Consider the following 26,799-nt stretch of genomic DNA (forward strand, 5'->3'; position numbering starts at 1 on the left):
AGGCAATTTACTTAAGCATTCTAAGCTTCATTTGTAAAACAGCTTTTTAAAGTGTAGTGCTTATCTCCTAGGATTATTGTGATGATCAAATAAAACAATCCTTGTAAAACATTTAGCACAGAACTGGGCACATCATAAGCATTCACCAAATGTTAGTTTCACTGTTATCGTGTTGCTGTTCTTGTTTAGTTGGTCAGTACATTTCCCCAGGCTGATCTTCACATGCATTTTTCTTGCATAATGCACGTCTGTCTTTGTACTTTGTTGAGTGTATTATTGATGTTATTTGTATCCATCTTGTGGACGTTGTTGAAGAGAAAATAAAAGCTTGAAATATGATACTTTAATATCCACTTTACTTTTTTTCCCATGTAATCATCCTACCTCAAATTTGATTATATGGTTAACAAATTGTAGGTCTCTCATTTGCAGTGGCTGAAATCACAGAAATTCTTCACGTTTTTCTTGCACTGTATCAACTGGATAAAGTTTCTATGGTCAAGTTCATGCTTCTTATACAATGTTGAAAGTACAAGTGCTTCAGCATAGACCTTGAATTGTGTTAAATCAGAAGAATTTCTTAAATGTCATTCATTTGATAGACATTTATTAAGGCCTTACTGGATAATTAGATGTGTGATCACAGAATTGGAAGAATATGAAACCTGCCCTTTGGGGCTGTCATTATGAGGAGCAGACCCGACCAGATAGTAACTAATTAGAGAAATAGATTAAGTGATATATTCATTTATTCGTTCAATAAATGCTTTGTAGATGCCTACTATATACACGTCATATAGTAGAGACAGTATATAGTACCTGCAGTTTGGAATTTATTGTTTAGTAAGGGAGATTAACAACAGATAAATGCACAGCTTGTGTTAACACATAATGTAACAAATAATAAAATAATACTTGTGTTATTTACCATGAAAGAGAAGCAGGGCTACTTTGCAGAAGTGGTTCCCAAAAAGTGATTTCTGGACCAGTGGCATCATATCACCTAAGATTTTATCATAAAGGCAAATTCTTGGGATCCTAATCTAATGAAAGTCTATGAATGGGAGCCAATGAATCCAGGAGACTTTCGTGCATGTTAAAGTTGGAGATTCACTGCTGGGAAGGAAACCATGGAAAAGGTTTTTGTTGTTCTTGTAATTTATTTATTTATTTATTTATTTGATACCAGGGATTGGACCTAGGAGCACTTAACCACTGAGCCACATCCCTAGTCCTTTTAACTTTTTTTAATCTTGAGACAGGGTCTTGCTAAATTGCTTAGGGTCTTGCTAAGTAACTGACACTGACCTTGAACTTGAGATCTTCCTGCCTCAGCCTCCATAGTTACTGAGATTATAGGCATGCACCACCTTTCCCCGATCCATTGAAGTTTTAAGAAGAGTAGTTACTTCAAATTCAATGGCCATTAGTGGGATCAACGGGAGGAGGGATCAAAGGGGAAATTTTAAAGAAAGGGAACAGTATGGATACTGTTTGAATCATTGGGCCAAGAAATAATGAAGTATGAAACAAAAAGAAGGAAAGAATTTGTAAGATAGTTAGCAAGCTTATTGTCTGATTGGGTAACATTTTGGTGTATGAGAAGAAAAAGAAATGAAGAGGACCAATACATTTCTTACTTGTTTTTCGGGATGAAAGAATGAATTCAGGACCAAAAAAGTAGGGGAAATTATCCATCTAATTTTTTTTGTTGTTGTTATATTAAGTTTGGCTACCTGAAGCACACCAAAAGTCATCTACTAGACAGTTGACATTTTGGGTACCATGGTGCCTGGAGCGAAGGGAGGAAAGATGAGCATCTGCTAGACTTATACCTTAGCAAAACATTTTCAGTGGTGTGCCTAGAACAGAAAATGAGAATTCAGTTAAGAGGTAAACGAAACTGCTCTTTTTCATGGCATCTTGTGGACGATCAGCTGTACCAAGATGAAGCGGAACATCTCCTTCCCAGCCACTGGCTGCCAGAAACTCATTGAAGTGGACAATGAATGCAAACTTGGGTACTTTTAATGAGAAGCGTGTGGCCACAGAAGTTTCTGCTGACACTCTGGGTGTAATGAAAGGGTTATGTGGTCGAGTTAGTGGTGGGAACGACAAACAAGGTTTCCCTATGGAGCAGGGTGTCTTGACCCATGGCGCAGTTCACCTGCTACTGAGCAAGGGGCATTTCTGTTATGAGCCAAGGCCAACTGGAGAGAGAAAGCGCAAATAAGGTTGCATTGTGGATTCCAATCTGAGTGTTCTTAACTTGGTTATTATAAAAAATAAATAAATAGAAGAATATTCCTGGACTCATGGGTACTACTGTCATCTACTGGACCCAAAAGAGTTAGTAGTATCTGCAAACTTTTCAGTCTAAGGAAGATGATGTCCATCAATACGTTATCAGAAAACCCTTCAACAAGGAAGGCAAAAAACCCAGGACCACCAAAGCACCAAAGATTCAGCTTCTCATTATTCCAAGTGTCCTGCAACACAAGCACCAGATTACTGCTCTGAAGAAACAGCGTACTAAGCAGAATAAGGAAGGCTGCAGAGTATCGTCAAACTTTGGGCCAAGAAAATGAAAGAAGCCAAAGCAAAGATGCCAGGAAGAGATCACTAGGAGACACAGGCTTTCCTCTCTGAAAGCTTCTACTTCTGAGTCCAGTCAAAATGAAGAATTTTCAAGAGTAACAAATAAGATCAGACCTTCAAAAACAAAACAAAAAAGAGGTCAGGAAAGATGGTTTACTTTATTCCACTTCTTTTAAGAAATTTATATTATTGATCTTATATTGCCTATATATTCATGACTGTGTAAAAATAAAAAGATTGATCCTATAAACTAGCCATTATTCTATTGATAATGCAGAAAGAACCAGATCCATAATTTGCTGTGATTTAGAGACTCTTAAGAGTATTATTACAAATGTTAAGAAATCTCTTCAAATGGACAAAGAGACTAGTTCATCTGCTACTAAAACGAGATGCATTTTATGAGGATTATGAACAGTGTTCACAGTGTCTACAGATTTCAAATATCTGACTTTCAGAAAAGATTATGTCCCACTATGCCCAGTTATAGTCTGTGGTTATCAGTAGTTCTCTTTTTTAGTTGTAGATGGATGTGATACTATTTATTTGTTTGTTTTATGTGGTGCTGAGGATCAAACCCAGTGCCTCACACATACTAGCAAGTGCTCTACCACTGAGCTACAACCCCAGCCCTGCAGTAGTTCTCAATGTGAATAGCTGATAGAGCTCAGTGGCCAATATGTAAGAATTCTAACCCAGGACTCTTTAAGGATAGCAGATTTGCAGAAGAAAGACCTCACAGTTGGTAGTTTTAGCCCTTTAAACTTTATTGTTAAAAGAGGATGATCATAGTGCCATCTTTCAAATGCTGCCACATTTCTTCTGAGATCTGTAAGTAGCTAAAGAACATATATTGTAAAATATTATATCTGCTTCAGTCTTGAAGACACTAGATTTCTGTTGACTTGTCTCAAGGTCTAGCTATTCTTCATGGTACTGAGAATTGTAATGACATCTTCGAAACTATATTGAGGGCTAGGGCTGTAACTCAAAGGCAAAGCGCTTGCCTAGCATGTGTGAGGCACTGGGTTCGATCCTCAGTACCACATAAAAATAAACAAAATAAAATAAAGGCATTCTGTCCATCTGCAACTACAAATTTTTTTTAAAAAACTATATTGAGGATCATTTTAGTCTAGCAGGTACTTTGTGCTTTGTAAGGTTTTTTGTTGTTGTTTTTAGTAGAAGATGTATTTTGAAAGTAAGAAATATTAACTACTATGTTCTATTTTGTATCAAAATCTGGTACAGATTTAGTGTTCAAAACTGAATAAAGCCTCACTGTTTAATTTGTAACTGTTAGTTACATGTGGCTGTTGATCACTTGAAATGTGGCTAGTCTAAGTAGACCACTATAAAATAGTAAAATGATAATAAAAAATAATAAAATGGATACCAGATAGTTAATATTTAATATAAAATAATAATTTTATGTTAATTGCATGTTAAAGTGATATTTTTATATTCTCGATTAAGTTTATTGCTCAAATTGATTTGCCTGTTTCTTTTTAAAATGTGCCTAACAGAAAATTTTATATAATATATGTGGCTTACATATATTCCTACGGGACAGCACTGGGATGAAGTCTTGGTGGTCTTTTGTTAACTAAAAATGGAGGGGTGGGGATAAGGCATGCCATTACTGAGCATGAACACACTTTAGTTTATTTTAATATTGAAATAGTATACAAACTTCTGTTATAGTTTTTAGCCTTAGATCCTAAACAAAGGCTTAGGATTGATTTCAAGTCTATTTTTAAAAGTTCACAACATGAACACTAAATTCCAAACTCAACCCATCTTCTACCATCTGAACTGTTTCTACTCCAGTGTGCTAAAGCCTAAAGTTGAAACCAGGCTGTCATCTCAGATTCCCCTTCCTTCACCCCTCACAACAGTACTGAGATATCGGTAATAATATCTTAAACCTTTCTGAAACTCTCCTTTCTTCTCCTTTACCACTGCCTTTTTCTTAAGGCTTTCAGTTCCTCTCCCCTAGACCATTGTAGTCATCTTAGAGCTAACCTTGCCTTCTTTATCCCCTACAAAGGTACTTTTCATCTCAGAATCAAGCCCCACACAGGACACATAGTCGTCATCAGTCAGTGTCTGTTGAATGAATGGCCGAGAGAACTGTTAATGTTAATCAGTAGTTGCAAAGTGAAAAAGATCCTTAGTTTTACATTATGTACATTATATAACTGCATACACAAAGGAAACACAGATATAATTTGAACCTCTGACTAAACTTATCAATGCTTTAAAAATATTCTACAACTTTTGCATTTATTGTCTTTAACTCAGGTTTTTATTTATTGGATCTTCTTGGAAATGATGATATAATAAATGTTCTGTATTTCCATGGAATTTGATTTGCCAGCATAGGTTTATGGCGGTCAGTCCAGGGAATCATCGGTGCCATGCAGACAGCTCCTTGTTTTTGTCTGGAGTCCCCATGGGATTAAACTACATCTGGCAATAAGTAGGGACTCTGGTCTGGCCATCTTCAAAGGCAGGAGGCTGCTAGTATTTATCAGATCTATGTGGATAAGCTAATGGGGAAAGATTAAATTTTTTTATTTTGTTTTCCTTCCTTTTGTAACTTACTCTAAAATAAACCTCCAGGAGTTTATGTACCAAATTAATACATTTTTGATGGTTGTTAAAAAGGAAACCTATTTATTTTTGTAAATGTAAGTGGATAATTGAAAATTTTATATTAATATATTTTTGTAATCAGTTTATCTTTGTATAATAGCTATGTACAATCTTCAAAATTAATTTCCTAGGGATACTTTATTAATTTTTTTGGATTTGAGCATTCATGTTTATCTGTTTTAAACATCTTATGTCTGAAGGTACTAGGACATTGTGTTTGGCATTTGCAAACTTTTATTTATCTGTGTGGGAAACTTACCCAAAATTTCTTTCTGAGGAGAATCTTGGACCTGTATTGACATGGGCCACTACCTTTTCTTTCATTTGATGCTCCTCACATTTTTCAAAGGTTATTAGTCTTGTGGCTTGGTTTACCTCTTGCTGAAACACGTGGCCCTTCATTTAGCTGACAAAATAAAATGGCTGCATTCCAGGCACTTGTCATGAAGTATAATCTAGAACCTACCATTCAAAGCCTCCCCAAGAGGAATAATGTTTATTCAGGATTGCCTGAAGAGTCTCTAGACTCTTCATTTGTCTATACCTTAAATCTGTCCCAGGATTAAGTAAGTCCCTCTGCTAGTCACATACCTGGATTCCATCATATTGCCGAGGGAGGAATTTCTTATCTCAGGAACAGAAATAATGTGTTTTCCAGGCCATCTGGTTTGTTTTTACATTATGGTCATTTCTGACTTATAATTGTTTGTGTTTCTTTCTTTATGTTGCCTGCTAGAAAACTTAGCACCAAATACATGGCTCACCTCTAACAGTCTATAGAATTTCCCTGTGCAACACCTTCTTCTTATCCTTATTTTTGCTTATCTAGCTTCATTTTTGTTAAATGTCACTTACCAAATATACACATTATTGCAAGTTTTACGAATTTTTTTCTGAACAAACACTCATAAAATGCAGACAATAAATAAAAGACTGGTATAGTTGTTCCCATCCATTCTTAACATACTAGAATTTAATATACCTCTCTATTCCTGTGTGTGTTGTACTACAACTAGTTTAACATATCTGTATGTTATGAATTCCTAAATTTTAGATTAAGAATGACCTAAGGTTGAAATGTTAATTAAATATTTTAATGTTCTATAGTTCTAAAGAAAATAGTGGGATAAAATGTCAGCATACAGGAGTATTTTAAACATTAAAAAAAAATCATCTCTCCAAAAAGGAGGGTAATTGTACAAGTTTGCCTAATCCTTTTGATCTTGGCACACAGCAATACAGACTTCAGTTGAGATTAAAACTATGAATTTCAAAGGAAACATGGCCTTCAGTGTGTAAAATATATAACAGCTGGTTGACTAGTCCATTTAAAACTACACAATAACAATCGTAGACAGAGTGATTCCCTGCCAAAAGATGCACGAGTGCTTGATGGGTATATCAGGATGTGATACTAACGCACACTTTTCTCTAGTAATGATATAAATGTAGAAATGAACTGTGTACTGCCTGCTCCAAAAATCTCTCATCTGCCCAACAGTTCAAGGGCAGTTTAGAAGGAGAGAACTCCTTTTAGTGATTTCTCTATCTTCTTCTCGGGTTGAACTTCAGTGTGTTATTGACTAAATTTCATTTTTTAAAACTGTCACAGATATATTATTTTTATTGTTAGCATCCCACAATTTTTTTCTCTAAATCTTTGATCCTTTTTTTCTCTTTTTTGGCCTTTCTTCATGACTTACTGGTCTTAAATATCATTGCTTCACATATATTTTCAAGTACCTAATGTTAAATTTTTCTAGGTAAATTATGTAAAATTTGTTTATGGTTTTGTTATAAATTTGTATTATGTGAACTCTGAAACATTGTGATATATTTGTAATCACTGTAGGTGTAAGTTAAGCTCATGTTAGTAGATTAAAGTTCATTAAATATTTCACTATTTCCACTATTGTATTTCAACCATAAAAGTAATTCTTAAACAGGTTAAATGAATGCATTTTCAGAAAAAAATAAGGATTGATATGGATTTATCACTTCCATCAAATTCCATTTGGAAAGAAATTTGTATTCTGAATGTGTATCTGCCAGATATGAAAATATGTTGATTTTTCTGTGACCTTTTTGGTTTGAGAATTTTGATGCATCTTAGTTAATAGCAGATTTTCTTTTTGCTTTAGTTTACTTCCAGGCAGGAAACTGAATTTAAATGTACAATTTTAAATTGTAGATTTAAAATTTCCTAAAGTTACTCATATTCACCACAAATTCAGAACCAGCACTTTAGGAGTTAATGTATCTTATTAGAGGGACAGGAAATCTGGCAACTATTGCAGAAACTAGACCTAATGGTGCACACAAACAATTTGTCAGTCTTCTTAAATGTGAATAGCTTTCCGCAAAGTGGCTGCTCTTGCTTTGTTTGAACAGGCTAAACTTTTCCTTTTTGGACTTTAAATCTTAGAAGTGAAATGCGATCCACATATTCAATCAAAATCATTTAATTCAAAGCATATTTTGATTGGAACAAAGTTGACATGGAAAGAAACTTTAGAATAAAAAAGTTGAAAGGACTTTATATCATATATTTAGCAGGAAAATTTGAAACAGTTCTAATTAGGCTGAAAAAAACAGCTTTCTTCAATGTAAATTACAAAGGTCATATATCAATGTTAAGGAAACATTACCACTAGTGTTTGAAATCCAGCACATGCAAACATAACAGGCCAGTTCATTTTAAATCTGTGTGTGTGTGTGTGTGTGTGTGTGTGAGAGAGAGAGAGAGAGAGAGAGAGAGAGAGAGAGCAGGAAGAAGACTGTATTGATTTTATTTCAAGTGAAAAACACTTAAAATTCCAAGTTTATAATTTTGTATTGCCTTTTTGATGATCCAAATTTACTCAAATTAAGATTCTTAATTAATTATAAGTACAATTAAATATTTACCAAATAAAGTTTTCATTCTTTCTCTCATTAAAAGTATGATTCATCAGGAGAGTTAATCAGTGATTTTCACATTTGTATTTGAAATGTATATGCATGGCATTTTGTATCTTAGAACTGAATCAGGCCTTCTAGAAGCCTGGGAGGAGGAGTAGTGGCATAAGTATGAAGAACTTTGAATCTGGACTGTAGTTCTATTTCCTTCTGATCATGTGATTATTTCTGAACTTAAAAGTATGTAAATGATATTTGATCTTTTAATTTGACTGTTTATAAAAATCATTTATCCCATAGATATCACTAGTTATTTTTTTAGTTTTTGTTTGTTTGTTTTTATGGTTGGGGATTGAACCCAGGGCCTCATGCATACTAGGCTAGTATTCTACTACCAAGCCACATCTTCAGCCCTTATTTGTTTGGTTTGGTTTGGTTTGGTTTTGTATTTTAAGTGGGTGACAGGATAAATAAATATTAACATTAATTGACAATAACAGCATGAGAAACATGAATATTATACAAGTATAGCTTGTTTGTCTTGGTAAAGTTATATAATAATTTATTTGTTAATTGAAATCTATTTTCTTTGATTTTACATAATTTTTACATTTGTGAAAATTTTATTTTTAAGGGAAATTGTTAAAGTATCTAAAATATGCATAAATTAAATCATGATTTATGCCTTTTATTTTCGAACTTTTATTCTCAAATATCTTAGAAAAGTGAACTTTTTATGTTATCATTTATTTTGACTCCTTTCTACAAAAGAAGAATAATTTTATATAACATTTATATAAATAATTCATTTCCTTAATGGGTTAGTTTCAGGAAAACATAGATTGCATTCTTTCAGTAAGATTTATTGTTAGACACATATTCATATGTTATAATTATTTCTGACACAGGGTTACACAAGCCAGTTATTTATGAATAATTTACTATTATCCTTATAATATTAAAGCTTTAATTTGTTGATATCTGCATGAGGACAAAACAAATGAAAATTATTAATAAGTGTTTTATTTGACATCTGTATACTGTACTTTTTAGCATATCTCAAGTGTTTTAGTCTCTGCCTAATAGATCTCATTAAAAAAAACAGATATCAGCCCCAAGATAGTTTGTCAAGACTAATATGAGTCCCTCTGGATTAGATTGACAATTTCTGTGAGGCTTCATATCATAATCTTTTCATAGTCTTATTTGATCCTTAGCAATTGGACATTAGTTACTGATTTATTTTATAATAACTCAGATGAGTTGAGTATTATTGTATTGTGTTGGACATTTTAGTGGATTTTCTTTTTTACAGATTTTACTCAGAACACACATCCGATGTAAATGATGTATGCACCCTGCTAGGGGAGTACTAACAATTGATTGGTTGGGTTCGAGAGGAGCATGGGAAGAATGTTACTATCCCCTGGCTGCAGACCGTATTTAATGCCAGTCTTAATGAGGATTGTCTGTCCTAAAGGCTTTGAAAGACTCAGATGCATAACATTCTACTAGCAGTGTGTGTGTGTGTGTGTGTGTGTGTGTGTGTGTGTGAGAGAGAGAGAGAGAGAGAGAGAGAGAGAGAGAGAGAAAATATGTAGACTAAATAAGAATTTTATATAATGAATACTTTTAAAAATTTTAGTCTATAAAGAAGATGCTTTAAAGAGTTTAGTAGAGGTTTTATGTTTTTTGTTATAGATTTTCAAAAAACAGAAGTTACAAAATGTAGTCCTAGGATTTTCCATTTTCATTGATATTTTTTGTTTGTGTTTACTTCTCCTTAATTTCCTCCAGCTTGTCCTTCCTTCTTTCCTCAAGTCTTTGGTAGGTGCATTTGTTTATTAATATATACTCTTGGTTAGGCAATTGTTATTCACTGATATCAAGAAGATGTTAAAGTCCTGAGCAGACTTTGTATTAGAATGATTTTAAAACTTCTTAGAATTCTATGTCATGATTGCCCTTTGGACATCCCTTTTTAAAGCTTTGGTATGTCATAAGAAATGCTTGAAATTAATGAAATTTTTAGGTTAGTTTTTAAAAAATTATTTGAAGTTAAGCTGGGTGCCATGGCACACGCCTGTAATTACTTGGGAGGCTGAGGCAGGAGGATCATAAGTTTGAGACCAACTTGGGCAATTTAGAAAGGCTCTGTTGCAGAATAAAAAGGGCTAGGGATATAGCTAAGTGACTGAATGCCCCTGGGTTCAAGCCCAAAACCAAACCAAATAAATAAATAGGTTTTTGAAGTTTATTCATGAAGGTGGTGTGTTTATCAACCTCTGAAACAGGTTCTGCCAATAATTCCATGAATTAATGGTTGATCTATGACAGCTACTGGTAGGACTGCACCATGGCACTGTGGGTTTTCTCTGCATGTGTGTTTGCAGAATAATATGAGTATAGAGTATTGTTTCTTTCAGCGATTTTGCTTAAAATTCTGATGAAGTGTCAAGATGTAAAGCTTTAAGCATTTAAATCTAACCAACATCACCATTTTGAATGTGCATAAAGAAGTAATCAACCATTAGGAAAACTCACAACAAACAGTTCTTTGTTTGATGACACATAAAATAAAATTGCCCTAGTTTTTAGAGATTTAATATTGAGAAAATTCATTTGTACTTTGTCATTTGCTGAGCCTCCTAGAATTTTATAGTCTCAAATCACAACACCATGGACACTCAGGAGACTCCTGACTGTTTTATCTTATTAAACAATTTTGAAATCATTAATTTTTAATTAGCTTGAATGCAGGTTTTTTTTATTGTTTCAATAGTGTGTGTATAAGAACTAAACGTTTTTTATTTAAACTACTGGCGAGAGTATTATTTACATAAATAAGTATGGGTTCTAAGAATACATACTGTGAATTTGCTTCATATAGTAACACTTCATAGTAGATTCAGAGATGTTATATGCAAAACTGTTATAGTAGAGTTTTTTAGCAGTTTGTTAACCCAGATTTTTGAACAACAACCAAAAAGGATGTAAACTCAAAGATATGTGTAAGTCCTTCCCTGATTGAAAGTTCTAATTAAGTGAATTGGAGAAAATTAACTGAAATTAGCTGTCAGAAAGTCACATTTAAATGAGTGATGAGCTAGTCTGGCAGTAAACATTTAAATGATATAAATTGCCATTTAAGTGTATGGTTTAATGTTTGTCATGCATTAATGTGACATGAGACTGCAGTGACAATCAAGCAGCTTGCTCTAATTTGAACATATTTAGGGCTTTTGTGTGGAGTGCACTGCACACAAATTAAGACAATTGCTGTTTTTATGTGTCACTTTAAACGTGTGCCCCTACTCCCTCCCATCCCAACCCTGGCCTAAGTTAATGAAACAAACGTATCATTTTTGTGTACAACTGGCATTTTAGTTCCTAGATTTTAGATGCATTTTAAATGTGTGTACTTAAAATAGGAATGTACTTCAAATTAGTACAAGCTCTTTTCTTCTTATTTCAAGTAGAATATGAAGTAGTTTGTGCTGTCTTATCTCTTTACTAGATTTGCAAATATACTGAATTTTATAATAGATGTCTAAAATAGTAACTTTTACAACAGAAACTAGCTAAATATTTTTTAGGTGTACTTTGATGTATTTCAGATATACTTTGGAAGTGAGAATTGCCTTATGCCTATACTTTTATTTATAGTATTATATAGTATTGCAAAGCCATGTTAAATGTTATTAGTTAAGTGGAATTTATTATTTGTATCTAGCCATAAACTGTTTTCTTGTTCATATGTGCTTATTTAGTACAGCATCTGTTTACACAAGAATACCCCTGTGAATTAAAATCTTTTGTCATGTAATAGTTTACATCTCATTGGTTGCTTGCTATAGATGTTAGTAAATTTGGGGACTGGGTGTGTAGATTGGTGGCACTTAGTATGCACAAGGCCCTGGATTCAATTCCTCCAGCACAGGGAGAAAAAATAAAGGTTATTTTAAAACCCAGAGAGTTCTTATCTATGCTGCAAAACAACAAAAGAACATCATGATCATATACTTTTACTCAAAAAATGGTGCTCATTTCAATGAGATACATTACCAAATATAACTTGGTATACTTTTTTAATTGAGCTTCAACATTTTAAGTTCAAGAATTATCTATTGGTAAACTAATCCATAATGTTAAACTTCTATTTTGGAATTATTTAGAACATTTTATAGTATAAAGATGAATACCATCCTAAAAACTAATTCCCAGTTTTTAAACTCTTTAATATTTATAACTTTGTAAAATTCAGCAAATGTGTGTTGTTACCTATTGTATTTTTGCGCAATGCTAGTAAGTGGGAATGTCATGAAGAATGGGAAGTGGATCTTGTGCCCAGTATTTCAACTGAATACTTGATTATGTTCATTCATTATTTATTGGGCAGTTATGTTAATAACAAAATATTTGATCTGGTTTGATATTAATACCTAGAATAATAAAATAAGTATCCAGAATGTTTAGTTTGTTAGCAAAAAACTCAACCAAAATAACTAAATAATTGGGTTAATAGTTGTTGTAGTAGACAACAAAATATTTTAATTCCAGAAATATTATAAATATTTCAAGTAGATAGTAAATTTTTAATGTTTTCCTATTTGCTTTCCCAAAGTCACCTTTACACTGTACAACCTCCATTGTTTGAAGCATAAATTGAGTATCTGTCAAGGCCTGAGTTACAAATGTGACCAGAAGAGGCCCAGTCCTCACAGTGCTTACTGTACTGCATAAGCATATTGAAATATAAGCAGTGATTCTAGTTCAGAACGATAAGTGCCAGAAAGTCTTACATCATATACAAAGGAGAACAGATTCTGTTAGAAAAAAGGCTATCAGAATTAACTTTATTTTATTTTTTCAAGGCAAAGGAATTGAATCTAGGGCCTCACACACTAACAAGCACATACTCTAACCACTGAGCAACATCTATCCCCAATTTTGTTTTGGTGAGCTTGTTTTTGATTGTTTTCTGACTGGCCTTGAACTGGCAATTCTTCTGCCTCAGCCTTTTAAGTAGCTAGGATTATGGACACCCAGCACCAGTTTTGTTTTCTTAAAAGTCCCCCTCCTTTTTTATTTGATTTTTATTAGTTTTGTTTATTTTATATTTTGGTTGTCTTGGGGTGGGTGCCAAACCCAGGGCCTCAGGGGTATTGGGCAAGTGCTTTGCCAATGAACTACATCCCCATCCTTCTTAAAGTCCCTTTTGGTAGTAAGTTTAATGTTAAACTTGTCTATTTGTTTTTTAAAATATATATCCGCTTTAAAAATAGAATTCAGCCTGATGATATTATTTACACATTTTTTTCAGGCCCTGGAAAGTGAATTTGTTTCCTGCCAGCTTCACCAATGGATTGATCTCATTTTTGGCTATAAGCAGCAAGGACCAGAAGCTGTGCGAGCCCTCAATGTGTTCTATTACCTGACCTATGAGGGAGCTGTCAACCTGAATTCAATAACTGATCCCGTGTTGAGAGAGGTAAGTTATCTGATTAAAACACAAACTGGTGGTATTAAATATCACCTTCACTATCCCTTAGTTGTACTAGTGGAGAAACTGAAACTAGATAGATGAAGTGAATTAAGCAGGGTAAACTATCAATTAATGACTTAGTAGTGACTTGAACTCAGATCTTCCCTTCTACAAAATGTTTGCCTCAACATGCAATTAGAGCTCTTTCAGAGCTATTTACCATTTTTGTAGCTTTGGAGACTGCTCACATGATTTAAAATACTAGGAAATTGTGATTAATTAATGAAATATTGGGAGCATAAATTTAAATGCAATGAAACATTTATATGCAATACATAAATACATATATAATTATATTGAAATCAATAGTTGAATCACAGTATAAAACTCTCCTGTGTCATTAAATTTGGTGTTAGATGTTAATGAGATTTGTGTTATCCTTGTGAATTATTTTCTAAGGTATAACACTTAAAGTATAATTTTGGCAAATGCATTATTCATAAAAAGTTCTATGGAGGGCCATGTTTTTCTAATCTATTTATACATCCAACTTACCTTATATGAAAAATTATAGAATTGAACAGATACAGTCTCAAACATATATATAATTTTAGAAGAGAAACTATATTTAAGAAACCAGAGGCTTTGATTCATAGGAAAAATTGCATATTTTGAAAGATACATTTTTTGTGATATGTAAGGTTTATTGTTTTTCACCAGGACTTCATATATTCCTTTATAGTTCTACTTATTATGTAACTGTGTTGAAAATATATAAGGACATTTTAAAATAAATTGACATGTTATCACTTGGCTTATGTGCTTGATAGAAATTAGTACATAAGCAGAAGCATGGTGTACCAGATATGCATTTGCCCTGACTTGTTCAAGTTTTGAATTGCTGGGGGTTTTTTTATTTTTATTTTTTTAGTTATTGATGGATCTTTAGTTTATTCATTTATTTATATGTGGTACTGAGAATTGAACCCAGTGCCTCACACATGCTGGGCAAGCGCTCTACCACTGAGCTACAACCCCAGCCCCTGAATTGCTGTTTTTTACACCTTAAAAACAGTGGAGGCAGAGAACTAAGTCCTATGAACTCCTGAAGACACTTCCAAAGCTTTCAAAACACTTTCAGAGTTTTTGAAACTGTTCCTTCCAGAACATTTTATTAGAAGGACTTAATTTTATTAGAGGAACAACTGACTGCGTGACATAGAACATACATAGAATTCTGTTTGTAAAATTGAGGTCAGATCAATGTGCAAGTAGAATAACAAAATAGTGCGCCATTTTATCCTTAGAATAGAATAGCTTGAGTGTGTTTACCTTCTTTTATATTGTTTTAGTGAGATTTGAAAAGTGTTCCTTTATTCTATAACATGCCACTGCTGCTTCAACACCCATACTGCCATTTTGTTTTTCCATGTTCCCTTATGGTAATTGTTCACATTGCTACATATCTGGTCTACAACTGAATTCACACTATAAAATTGATTTATAATGTTTTACTTCATATACTAGATATTTCTTTCCTTTCTATATAATCTGTGTTTTTAATTTTCAAATTCCATAATATTTTATAGAGTTACTGTGGAAATCTACTTAGCATGATTTTTCCCATTGTAAGATGCTATTTAAAAAAAAAAAAAGACTTATTTTGGTGTGTCTAAGATGATGTAACTAGCTCCTCCTTCAACTTAAAGTAATCAAAGTCTATGCAACATTTACATCATAAAGATGGTGCTCAACCTGTACCTGTTTGTTATGGCCAGTCAGCTGGTTATTTCCTCTTTCAGTGGCTCAGTATGATTGACTTTTTATTCTGGGTGCCCTCAACATACACCAATGATTTCCAAAGAAGGTTACTGTATTCTCTTTACAGTGTAGTCTTAATACAGCATACTGGAATAATGAGAATATTCATATCCACATTGTACATTACAGTGGCCTGGAGCCACATGTGGTTGTGCGCTTTAAATGTGGCTAGTGTGATTGAGAAACTGGATATTTAATTTTAATTAATTTTAGTTAATTTAAATTTAAATAGGCACATATGACTAATGGCTACAGCATTAGACAGTGAGATCTAGAAGACTGTCATATATGTGCTTGGTAACCATGTTTTCTGACTGTGATTTCAGGACCTATGACCTGAAAGTGAGACATTAAGTATTTTAAATTAATTTGTTAGGTAAGAATTTGAAATTGGGCATACAACATTTAGACATTAGATATATAATGAAATATAGGTATAAACTAAATTATGTATTTTTTTTTTACCTCAACTACATAAATAAGGTTTTGTTTTTATTTTTGTGGTACTGGTAACTAAGCAGTACCAGGATTGCTCTACCTCTGAGCCACATCTCTAGCCCTTTTAGTTTTTTATTATGAGATGTTGCTCAGCTTGGCCTTAAACTTGTTATCCTCCTGCCTCAGCCTCCAGAGTTGCTAGAATTACAGCTATAGACCACCACACCTGGCTCAAATAAGTTTTTTTAAATTATGATAAAATAAAATACTTAAAATTGATCATTTTTACCATTTTTGAATGTATGCTTCAGTGGTATTAAGAACATTCACATACGGAAGTGGCTGTGGCCCAGTGAGTGGTACAGTATGTGCTGTGTGCTTATTGTGCACAAGGCCCAAGGCAGGGCAATAGCATCACCCACATTGTTGTACAGCCATCACTACAATTCATCTCCTGAAATTTTTAATATTCTTAAACTGAAACTTTCTTCACATTAGAGAATAATTCCCCTTTCCATCCTCTCCTCAGTCCCTGACAACCACCATTAATTTTTTTGTCTTTATGTATTTGATTATTCAGGGTACCTCATATTAATGGAATCTATATTATTTGACCATTTGTTTCTGACTTATTTTATTACCATAGTATCTTTAAGATTCATCCATGTATAGCATGTATGGAATTTACTTCCTTTTTAGGGCTGACTAAATTTCTGTTATATGCCGTTGCCACATTTTGTTTATACACTTTTCCACACATGGACATTTTGTGTTTTTTTTTACCTTTTGACTTTTGTGAATAATAAAAACATTGGTGTACAGGTATGTCCTTGCTTTCAGTTCTTTGGAATATATGCCCAAAATTAGAGTTGGTGAATTATGTGATAATTCCATGTTTAACTCTTTGAGAAACCACCATACCAAATAAATTTTTAATATTTATTTTTCATGATCATTATTTGTTAATTACTATTTAAAACATATGTTTAAAGTTTCTTTGACTTCCCTTTCTCTCCCTACAATAACTCCCCACTCTGTCCTCTCTTGGATTCCTGGCGACCACCGTTCTGCTCTCTGTCTGTATGAATCTTATTACTCTAGGTACCTCATGTAAGTGCAATCATATATTATTTGTCTTTTTTGTGTCTGACAGGTATTATCAGAAAATTAAGTCTTAACCACCCTGATTTATTTTTATATACACATATATTACACATTAGATTCTACATTCGTTAAATATGTGTGACCTATGATGTTCTACATATAGTATGTATGTTTTTGAAGTGAGAATGTCTCTTTGTTTTTAGTGTTATTAATATAAATATGCTTTTAATTCACAAAGCTTTCTGAATGTGATTAAAATATAATCCTTTATTATTGCCTTTCCATAGCATTGGCCAGTGCTAAATCTTATGGCACAAGGAGATGTGATAGAATAAACAAATAAATAAAATGATGTAGATTTGATTCCTTTAATAACTACTAGTTGTTTGATTTGGATCCTGCTCAACCTCTATTTCCTCAAATGTAGATTTCGTATGATATTGCCCACCCATAGAGGATTAGATAAGGTATCATTATATGAAGTGCCTGGCATATCAGATCATAATATTCTGCAGGTGTTATTCCTTCTCTCATGTTGTTCCGAGTTAAGTCCAGGTTAGAAAACACAACTGTAAGATGACATCATAGAATTATAGCATATTGACACTAGAGAAGCGGTTAGAGACCATTTCCTAGGGTACACATGCAGAGTTCATTGTAAATTGAGACAAGAAGAAAGCAGAAAACAAAAGTATGTCATTGATTTATTCATTTTTTTCAATAACCTTTTATTGAACCCAAATTATTCAAATAAGGTTAAAAGGTTGAAAGGCAAGTCCTGCCCTCACTCAGCTAGAGTTCATTATCTAATGAAAAAATAGAAATAAGTAAACAATTATAATACACTGATAAGTTTAGTATTGAGATAAGTATACGTATGTATACATGCACAAGCACAGGGGATGGGTACTAAACTCAGACTAATTGAACCCAGGCATATTTTTCTGGGAAATGGAAGGTTGGAGTAGCATATTCAAGGATGATTCAGATCACTGAGTAGAGTCATGGGCAATGAATATCTACACAAAAGATACTTCTTAAGTTTGTGGCATATATATAACAGAGATCATGGATGGAGAACTGGGTGTATATGAAATGGATTGGAGGTGATAAGGTAAGAGGGAGAAAGGAACCAAATCATAAAAGGCCTTCAATTCCATAAAAAGTATATATATATGGCATACAAATACATTTACATATTGTTTATAAATTATAAAGGAAATGTAATTGCATTCTAAGACAGTGAGAACAATGGAAGGTTTGTAACATGACCACGTGTGTGTTTTAGAACCTGTCTGGAAGAAGTTTGAAAAGATGAAAACTGAAAAGTGCCTATTGGATTTTTCTCAATAAGAAACCATTTGTGACCAGAGATAATAGCTTAGAAGCTAGGGGATTGTGCTGTGAGTGGGAGGTGAAGAGATAAACATGGTACAGAAGAGAAAGTGATTTAAGGGAGGTTTTGGGGGGAGCTTTGTTTGTTTGCTTTGTAGCACTGGGGCTGGAACCCAGGATCTACACATGCAAAGCAGGTGCTCTACCACTGAGCTCTATCCCTGGCCCTATGGGAAAAATCGTTAACAACTTTATTGAGATATAATTCAATTCATATGATATAATTAGGTTATTGAAAACATATAATGGATTTTAGTGTATTTACAAAGTCATGCAAGCATTACTACAATTTAATTTAAGAACATTTTTGTCACTACAAAAAGGAATCCTTGTACCCATTAACAGTCACTCTTAGGGAGACTTTTCTCTTTTTGTTTTAACTGTGTTTCATTGGAAAAATCCAAGAAATGGGAAGCATGTCAGATATACAGAAGAAAGCATGGAAGAGACTATCAAGCTAGAAGAAAGTGGAAAGGAACAAAATCCAGAGCACAGATAGAGATAAGCTCTGGATGGGAGTGAACCACAGTACCTCTTCTGAAACTGGAGAGAAGGGCATCCTGGCAGGGGCCTTGCACAAGTCAGTGTCTGAATGACGGGGCAGGGCAATAGCATTATCTATGCAGGTTCCTACCAAGCATGAGCCAATTGTTATGGAAATTTCTGACTAGTAATAGATGCCTAATAGGTACTGCTTTGAAGTTATTAGTTTCTTTCTGTTATTTATTTCCTTTATGTAGTTTCAATAGCAAGAAAATAAGTGTTAAAAAACTTGAACAGAAGTATATATTTCTGTGTGTGTGTGTGTGTGTGTGTGTGTGTGTGTGTGTGTGTGTGTGTACAGACACAGGGATGATGTTTTGCTTGGAAATATGGTGAAGTGTATAAAAAGGAATTGAGGGAGAAGAGGGTACAATAAAACTGATAAAGAGATATTTTCCAAATGACAAAATATGGATCTGAGGTGGACTGAATAGATAAGGAAAGCAGGAAGGAGTTGATAAACTCAGAGAGTTTATGTTTTTATTCATTTATTCAACAAATATTCATTTTGTTCAAGGTGCTACAGAGCTGAGCAAGAGAAAGTTCCTGCCTTATAGAATTCATATTGTAATGGAATGCACAGAAATAACTAATAGAGACTGTAATTAGAGTTATGATTTGTGCTATAGAGAAGATAAAGGCAGAGTTGGTGGTAGGGAACTGTTTAAGGAGATTGTCACAGGCTGCTTCTCTGTCTACATGAACTCTGGGATTGCAGTAAGACTGTACAAGGACATGGAGGAAAGTGGCTCCTGCTTGTGTGGCCACACTTGTTCCTGTAAGCCCCCGCTGCTACAGCCTCCACGTCAAGTCTTATCTCAGAGCTCCTGGAAGTTGTAAAGCTTTCACCATTGCTGTCTTTGAATTCATAAGCCAGCCCATCACCAGGCCACACCCATCTTTTCTTCAGAATCTTGTTCCAGTGAGGTACTTTCACATCACTAATATTAATACATTTGTACATCCACTTGACTTAATTAAAGCATTGTTTCTTGAAAATCATAGTAATGATACCAGGATAGATTTGTGCCTTTCTTAAAAGTATAAAAAGCAGACCAGACCAATTTCTGTTTGGTAGATCTGCTTTTCTTATTTCTGCTCTAAAATAGTTTAGTTCAGAACACTTTTGCAATCACCCAGTCATACACAGATGCAGGATGACAATGTACAAGTCACATATTTGTCTCTTACTTGGCAAAAGCCCCATTCCTCTGGAGGAAGTTGCTGTTCTAGAGAAAGTGGTTAATACATATGGCATAGTAAGTGATCATAAAAATAATCTCTCTATAAAAAGAGCACTAAACGATAGAAATAATAACCATAAGAGGAGGAAGAGTAATCAGAGAAACAGCCTGCAGCACATTAAACTTTTATGTTGTTTTTAATTTTTAGAAAACAGCTGGGTTATCAATATACATGTCTGCATTTACATATATCACACACCAGAAAGAATTTTTTTCAGGCAAACATGCTAATCTTTTTCCAAATATCTTGTGACTCCCCAGCTACAGATATATTCTTATTTTTAGCTGTTTATTCTGCAGATGCCTGCCTTTACCCCTTTTTATTTCTCTCTGGTATTATTTTTTTTTCTTTTCTCCCTGCTTTTACCATATTTTAATTGACTGTATTTTCCCATTATAAAATATATTCTTTCCTAGACAGGGATGAACAAATAAAAGTTAGTCATTTTCTGGTTATTACTTCAATGATGGAGTTCAGTTGGTGAGAAATAAATTTTTTAACAACCCTCAACATATGTACATACGTTTGTATGTGTGTATATGTCTGTGTGATGTAAATTGAATATGGAAGTGCAAAGGAGGAGCAGCCAATTAGAGTAAGTCAGACTAAGGAAGTAATAACTGAGTACAATCCTTAGGAAATAACTAATGAAATAGATGAAGCAAAAGAAAGAGAAAAGCATTCAAAGCAGTGAGCGTAGCATGTGGGAAGGAGCATCAGTGGCTGTGTGAGTGGAATAAACTACATGTAGGTGAAGGCATAAATGAAGTTGGTGAAAAAGAGCAGCAAGATTGCTGATATCTCCCAAACATATCTGGAAACCGTATGTGTTTATCATTAGTCCAAACCACCATCACTATCTCCTCAGGGGCCAATGTGAAATAGACTTGCTCACCTATTTCTTTACCTACCTACATTCCACTTCCACAGAGCTGCCAAAGTAGTATTTGAAAACTATAAATCAAGTCATGCTACCCCTTACTTAAACCTTCCTATTTCACATTAAACAGAGAGTAAGACCCACATGATCTGGCCATGCCTACATTCCCAATCTAATATCATCTCTTTCTCTCCTTCATTTATGTGTCCTATCATACTGACCTTCTCTCTGTTTCTAATCATGTGAAGTTTATCACTGACTTGACACTCTTTTATGATAGTTATTTATTTTGAGTACCCCAGATTTTCATTCACTTTCTGGTTCCTAGTTGTGTATATATCAGCTTGAAGTTCATCTCCTCCTCAGAGAGGGCTTGCCTTCAGATACACAACCTAATTATCTTTTTTTTTAATTGTCTTAGTTCATTTGTGCTACTGTAACAAAGTACCACAGATTGATTTTTGTTGTTGTTCTGAGGTTTGAACCCTGGGGGTGTTTTACCAATGAACTATATCCCCAGCCCTTTCTGTTTTATTTTGAGACAGGGTGTCACTGAATTGTGCAGGTAGGCCTCAAACTTGCAATCTTTCTGCCTCAGCCTCCTGAGAAGCTGAGATTACAGGCATGTGTCATCATGCCCGGCTAAACTGAGTAATTTATAAACAATAGGAATTTATTTCTCTTATTTCTGGAGTCTGGAAGTCCAGGAAAAGGATGGCAGCAAGTTTATATCTGGTGAACTCAGTTCTCCATTTCCAATGTGGCACCTGTCCCTGCATCCCCTGGAGAGAAGAAACACTGTGTCCTCACAGGGCACAACATGAAAGGCCGAAACTAATTTCCTCCAGCCCTTTTATAAGGCTTGATGCATTCATGAGGATGGATCCTCTTTTTTCACATATAATCATTGACTAAGCCCAATTACTTCTTTTTTAAAGTTTCTCACACTTCATCATTCTTTTCTGAATCCAGATCCCTTATAATTTCAAGTGTTGAGTATTATAACATTCTCTATAGTCTTTTTCCGCTGTGCAGTTTCTTTTTTCAGTGTACCTTGAAGAATTGAGTTTTCCCAAATTCTCCTTTGTGCAACCCTCCTCTGCTCAATGTCTTCACGTGGTCCCCAGTACTTGATAGATAGAGGACAAATGCCAGGCACGGATGGGTTTCTTTCCTTTTATTCCCTGTCCTACTACCTTACACAGTGCTCCTTTTTTTTGTTCAAGCTGGTTTTTAGCCACAAATATCTGCCTTTCATTTCCTTTCATGCCACTGCTCCTCCTAGAAGATCACCCTCATCTTCAATTGTGTAAGTTCTGTCCCTCTCTTAGAAAGCCTGCTTGAGTTTCACTTTTTTAGTGTAATATTCACCAAATTTTATTGCCCATTTCTACTTCTGACTAGTATACAGTTGAATCAGGCTTCCTGGTAAAGTTAACTTGTGAGAGGGTAGACAGCCTGTCTACACAAGTGCACTACCAGGGTCAGAATATCATGCACTTCCGTGGGACACGACAGGGAGAAGAGTGCCTTACGCTCAGTGCTCACTCAGCAGCCGAGTTTTACCCAGTGCTGGTTATACAGCAAGTGAGCCCAGAATCCTTGTGACTCATCTGGGATACCAGGGAGACAAAATCAAGATTGAGATGAACACGGTTCTTGAGAGCAAAATGGGCTGTAGGGAGGACAGAGAGCCTCAATGGGAACACTGGTGTTGCTACTACAGGGACCAAATGAATCCCAGGGAAGCTCTGAAAAATGTCACTGAAGGGAGTAATTCTCATTTCTTCAACCTGACATGCTAGAGTGATATGACAACCACTTCCATGTCTTGCTACAGCAGAGACCATTAAGGACAAGTAAGAAATTTGGGAGGATATATATGATTTGAAAAAGCTCCTTAGGTAAATCTGTTTATTGTCCTCTTTTCAATTTTCCATGTGGCTTTCCATATAGAGAAAAAAACAAATATAAAGGCACAGTGAGGTTTGAAATTGCAGGAAACCTACAGGTATCCTTAGTCCTATATAAACTTCAGAAGGTGGGTTGGTAACAGGGTAGCCTAACAAACTTTGCCAAACGCCTTAACTATTTTTCATGAATTCACCTTCACTTATAGTCGAAGAGACCAGATGATCTCTTTTTAAAATTTATTTAATATGCAAATTTTTTATTATAGAATAGGGTAACAGATCCCCATCTACCCATTGAACAAATTCAATAATTATTAACATTGTTGGCCTTGAGTTGTCTCAAAAGGGACTCAGTCTAAGCAATGTGCTAGGTAGATTCATTAAAAAGTAATACAGCATTTCTGCCTTTAAGCTATTTATTTTTTGACCTCTAATGCAAAATTATACTGAAAATGAAAATACACCACAGTATAAAAAAATGTGAACATTAGCTGTCAGCCTTCATATTTTTTTCAGAGGGGATGAACAGACCTCAGTTATAAGATATTTAATCCTAAAGTGGTAAATTTGTTCATATAATTTCTCTAATTAAAATACTTCCATCCAAGTTCTTAATTTTGGCATAGTGGGGCAGTGTGAAGTTAGGCAGGTCCTGGAGACAGACTGCCTGTGATTAAAGCTGAGCAACACCACTCTGTAGCACAGTGATCTGGGGCAAGTTTCTTAACCTTCTGTGTTTTAATTTCCTCATCTAAATATGATAATAGCTGTAAGTATTTTATTGCATTAAGCACTGAGAACAGTTGTTGGCACATAGCAAGCCATAAGTTAAGTGTGTGTTGTTGTTACTGCTAGATATAGATAGATAGATGTGTATATATATATATATATATATATATATATATATATGTATGAATGAGATGTAACACAGTGTCTGGTTTGTGTTAAGTAACAATGGTCATCATTAAGATTAATAATAATAGTTATCCAGTCTCTACTTATATTTCTAATCTTAGTCCTTTCTAGCATCCCGTCATCCTATATTGTGACATGCAAGGTGTCATACTGCCTTTTAAAGCCCTGCATATATTCTCTATTCCTCTTTTTTCTATTCCCTTTGTCTATGTTGCCTCCTTCTCATTCTTGAAGACCAAAGTCAGGTTCCTCTGGCCTTTGGAAGATCTTTCTTGACCTCCTATAGACTGTTGCCATTCTTCCCTTATCATTCTCAGAACAATGTGCACAAACCTACTTCTCTACTGCCTGTTTATTTAATATTATAAATATAGAATAATTATCTGTCCTGTTGCTTAGGCCATTAGTTTCTTTAAAAGCAGAGACTGCCAAGTATTTTTTTACTTCTGGGGCTTGACACATTAGTATGTGTTCAATAAATATTTATTGCATGAATGGCCATACAAGGCAACTTGATTCAGTAGGGTTACAGCTGAGAGACACATTACTACCACGGTTACAGAGCAGCCTAGTATTGAATGAAACATTCCATTAAAACATTTCCACTAAAAGCTTGCTTTATTATTTAGCATTCTTATTCATCAATTCCCAATTATTTCTCTAAATAGCCTGTTACTACTTTCTATAATAAAACCTGAATTCAGCAGGCAGCATTCCAGATGTTGAAATACCCAGTAATAAAAAAGGCCATGCAAATACTTCAAGATATTCTAGTAAAACCACATATTTATATTTTATAAACAGCATCTCAAATATTACCCAGAGAATTTATTAATGGATTTCCAAATGGAAATATTATGAACAACAAGCTGTGTGTTCTACTGTTTTTTATGCCAACTATTACATACTTGCATGATTTTATAGCCATATATATGGGAAAAGCATATATAGAGAGAGGGGTAGGGGAGGGAAGGAATAGACACACACATGATAGAATGAAAGGAAGAAATAAAGAAAAGAATCAGAAGTAAAGGGAAGTAGTTTTGGCTTAGTGACAATGTAATGTTTGGCTTTGACTTAAGAAAGTCTTCTCTGAAGTAAATTTTTTAGTCTAGCTAAGGAAACAAGTCAACTCAGCACAACACCCAGTAATCAATAATAAATATTGTAAAATTTTCTTTTAAGATGGGAGTTAGTATAGAAATAACTTAAACATATGGATGCAATTAAATATATATGCTGCTTTTCTAATGCATACAACTTTAAATTGCAACTTTAAATTTTATCCCCTTCATATTTACATCTAAAACCACTACTGGAAGGAGAAAATAGAAATGAAACAATTTAGTAAGAAAAAATAAGCCATTAATATTTTAAATTTTTTTAACATTACTCAAATTTTAAATTTTTAGAAAGCTGTCTTAAAGATTCTAGTCTACCTCTTTAACAAGAAATGTTTAACAAGACTTCAAAGCTTAGATTTAATTCTTTAAATATTTACAGTCAGACCCTCTAGAGATTTGCACTGTGCTACACACCATTAATGTTACTTGTGCTGGTTTCTCTTTCCTTAGCGCATTTGAACTTGAATTGGAGAACGACTTGTTGGATATTTGGCAGTCTCCACTTATAGCTAACTAGCCACAGTACCCTTTGGAGCCCTGTTAAAATCTAGCTTTGATATCAGCAGATTGAAAAAAAATGCATATCAAATGACCACTTAGTCATCATGTCTAAGTTTGTATTTAATTCCCACAGGACAAAAATCCTGATAACATTAACTTCTAAGGCCAACAGACAGGATACACAACAAGAACTGGACAGGATGGGATGAAATCCTCAGCAGAAAAGTATCTACATAGTGTGAGTGGTCTTGCTGGTGACATCTCTAGCCGGGTTTAAAAAAAAAAAAAAAAAAAAGACAAAGTGTTATTTAAAAACATGTAGAAACCAGGTTCCCTCTTCACCTAGGGAAAGAAAAACAGTTACTTTTTAGTAGTCAGAACAATATGATCACATATTTTAAAAATAGTAAATAAACCTAATTCAAATTCTGCAAAAAAAAAAAATTTAAGGTTGAAATGTGTTCAGAGTGCTCTAGAAATATATATATATAAATTTAAACTCAATGAAGCATAAATGTAAAAAATAGTCTTTCAGGGCTAGGGCCATATAGCTCAGTGGTAGAGCGCTTGCCTTGCTTGTGTGAGGCACTGGGTTCAATCTTCAATACCACATTAAAAAATAAATAAATAAATAAAAATTAAAAAATAAAGATTTTTTTAAAAAATAGCTTTGGGCTGGGGATGTGGCTCAAGTGGTAGCATGCTTGCTTGGCATGCATGCGGCCCGGGTTCAATCCTCAGCACCACATACAAAACAAAGATGTTGTGTCTGCCAAAAACTAAAAAATAAATATTAAGAAAAAATCTCTCTCTCTCTCTCTCTTAAAAAAAAATAGCCTTTCAGGGAAAACGTAATTTTTAAATATGTGGCTATGGAATATTTTAAACTTAATCAGATAGATTGAAGACCTTTTAAAATTTTGGAAAATTAGACATAAAGAAAAATATTTTTAAAAATTAGAAAAGAATCAGATTGTTATGTTTTCAAATAAAGATTTCACTTCTAAGAATTTTCATAAAGAATTTTTGTAAAGAATCAAATGGATATAAAAAGATTTAGGTACAAAAATGGTTACTACAGAACTCTTTGTAACTAAAAATTTGGAGAACAAAGCTACCTAAACAAACTATGATAAAGGAATATTAAGTATGTAGAGAACCATTACAATGTGTAAGTAGAGTTGAATACATCCTACATGAAAACCAGTTGACAATATACTGATGAGAGAAAAAAACCTCTGGTTCCCAAATAGAGTATGACCTCATATAAGTAAAAATACA

The 26,799-nt window shown here is 34.0% G+C and overlaps 1 protein-coding gene and 1 pseudogene across 5 annotated transcripts in view; both read left to right on the forward strand.

The window, feature by feature from the left end:
• Lrba (LPS responsive beige-like anchor protein) overlaps nucleotides 1-26,799 on the forward strand; it is a 648,575-nt gene that overhangs the window by 559,694 nt on the left and 62,082 nt on the right. For all 5 annotated transcript variants that reach the window (XM_040293201.2, XM_040293202.2, XM_040293204.2 and 2 more), the window contains exon 48: nucleotides 13,478-13,645. In XM_040293201.2, coding sequence (XP_040149135.2) covers nucleotides 13,478-13,645 — 168 coding nt within the window. The remainder of the gene's footprint in view (nucleotides 1-13,477; nucleotides 13,646-26,799) is intronic.
• Nucleotides 755-2,952, forward strand: LOC144366541 (small ribosomal subunit protein eS6 pseudogene; annotated as a pseudogene).

The sequence above is a fragment of the Ictidomys tridecemlineatus genome, chromosome 9, assembly GCF_052094955.1.
Source record: "Ictidomys tridecemlineatus isolate mIctTri1 chromosome 9, mIctTri1.hap1, whole genome shotgun sequence".
Taxonomy (NCBI): domain Eukaryota; kingdom Metazoa; phylum Chordata; class Mammalia; order Rodentia; family Sciuridae; genus Ictidomys; species Ictidomys tridecemlineatus.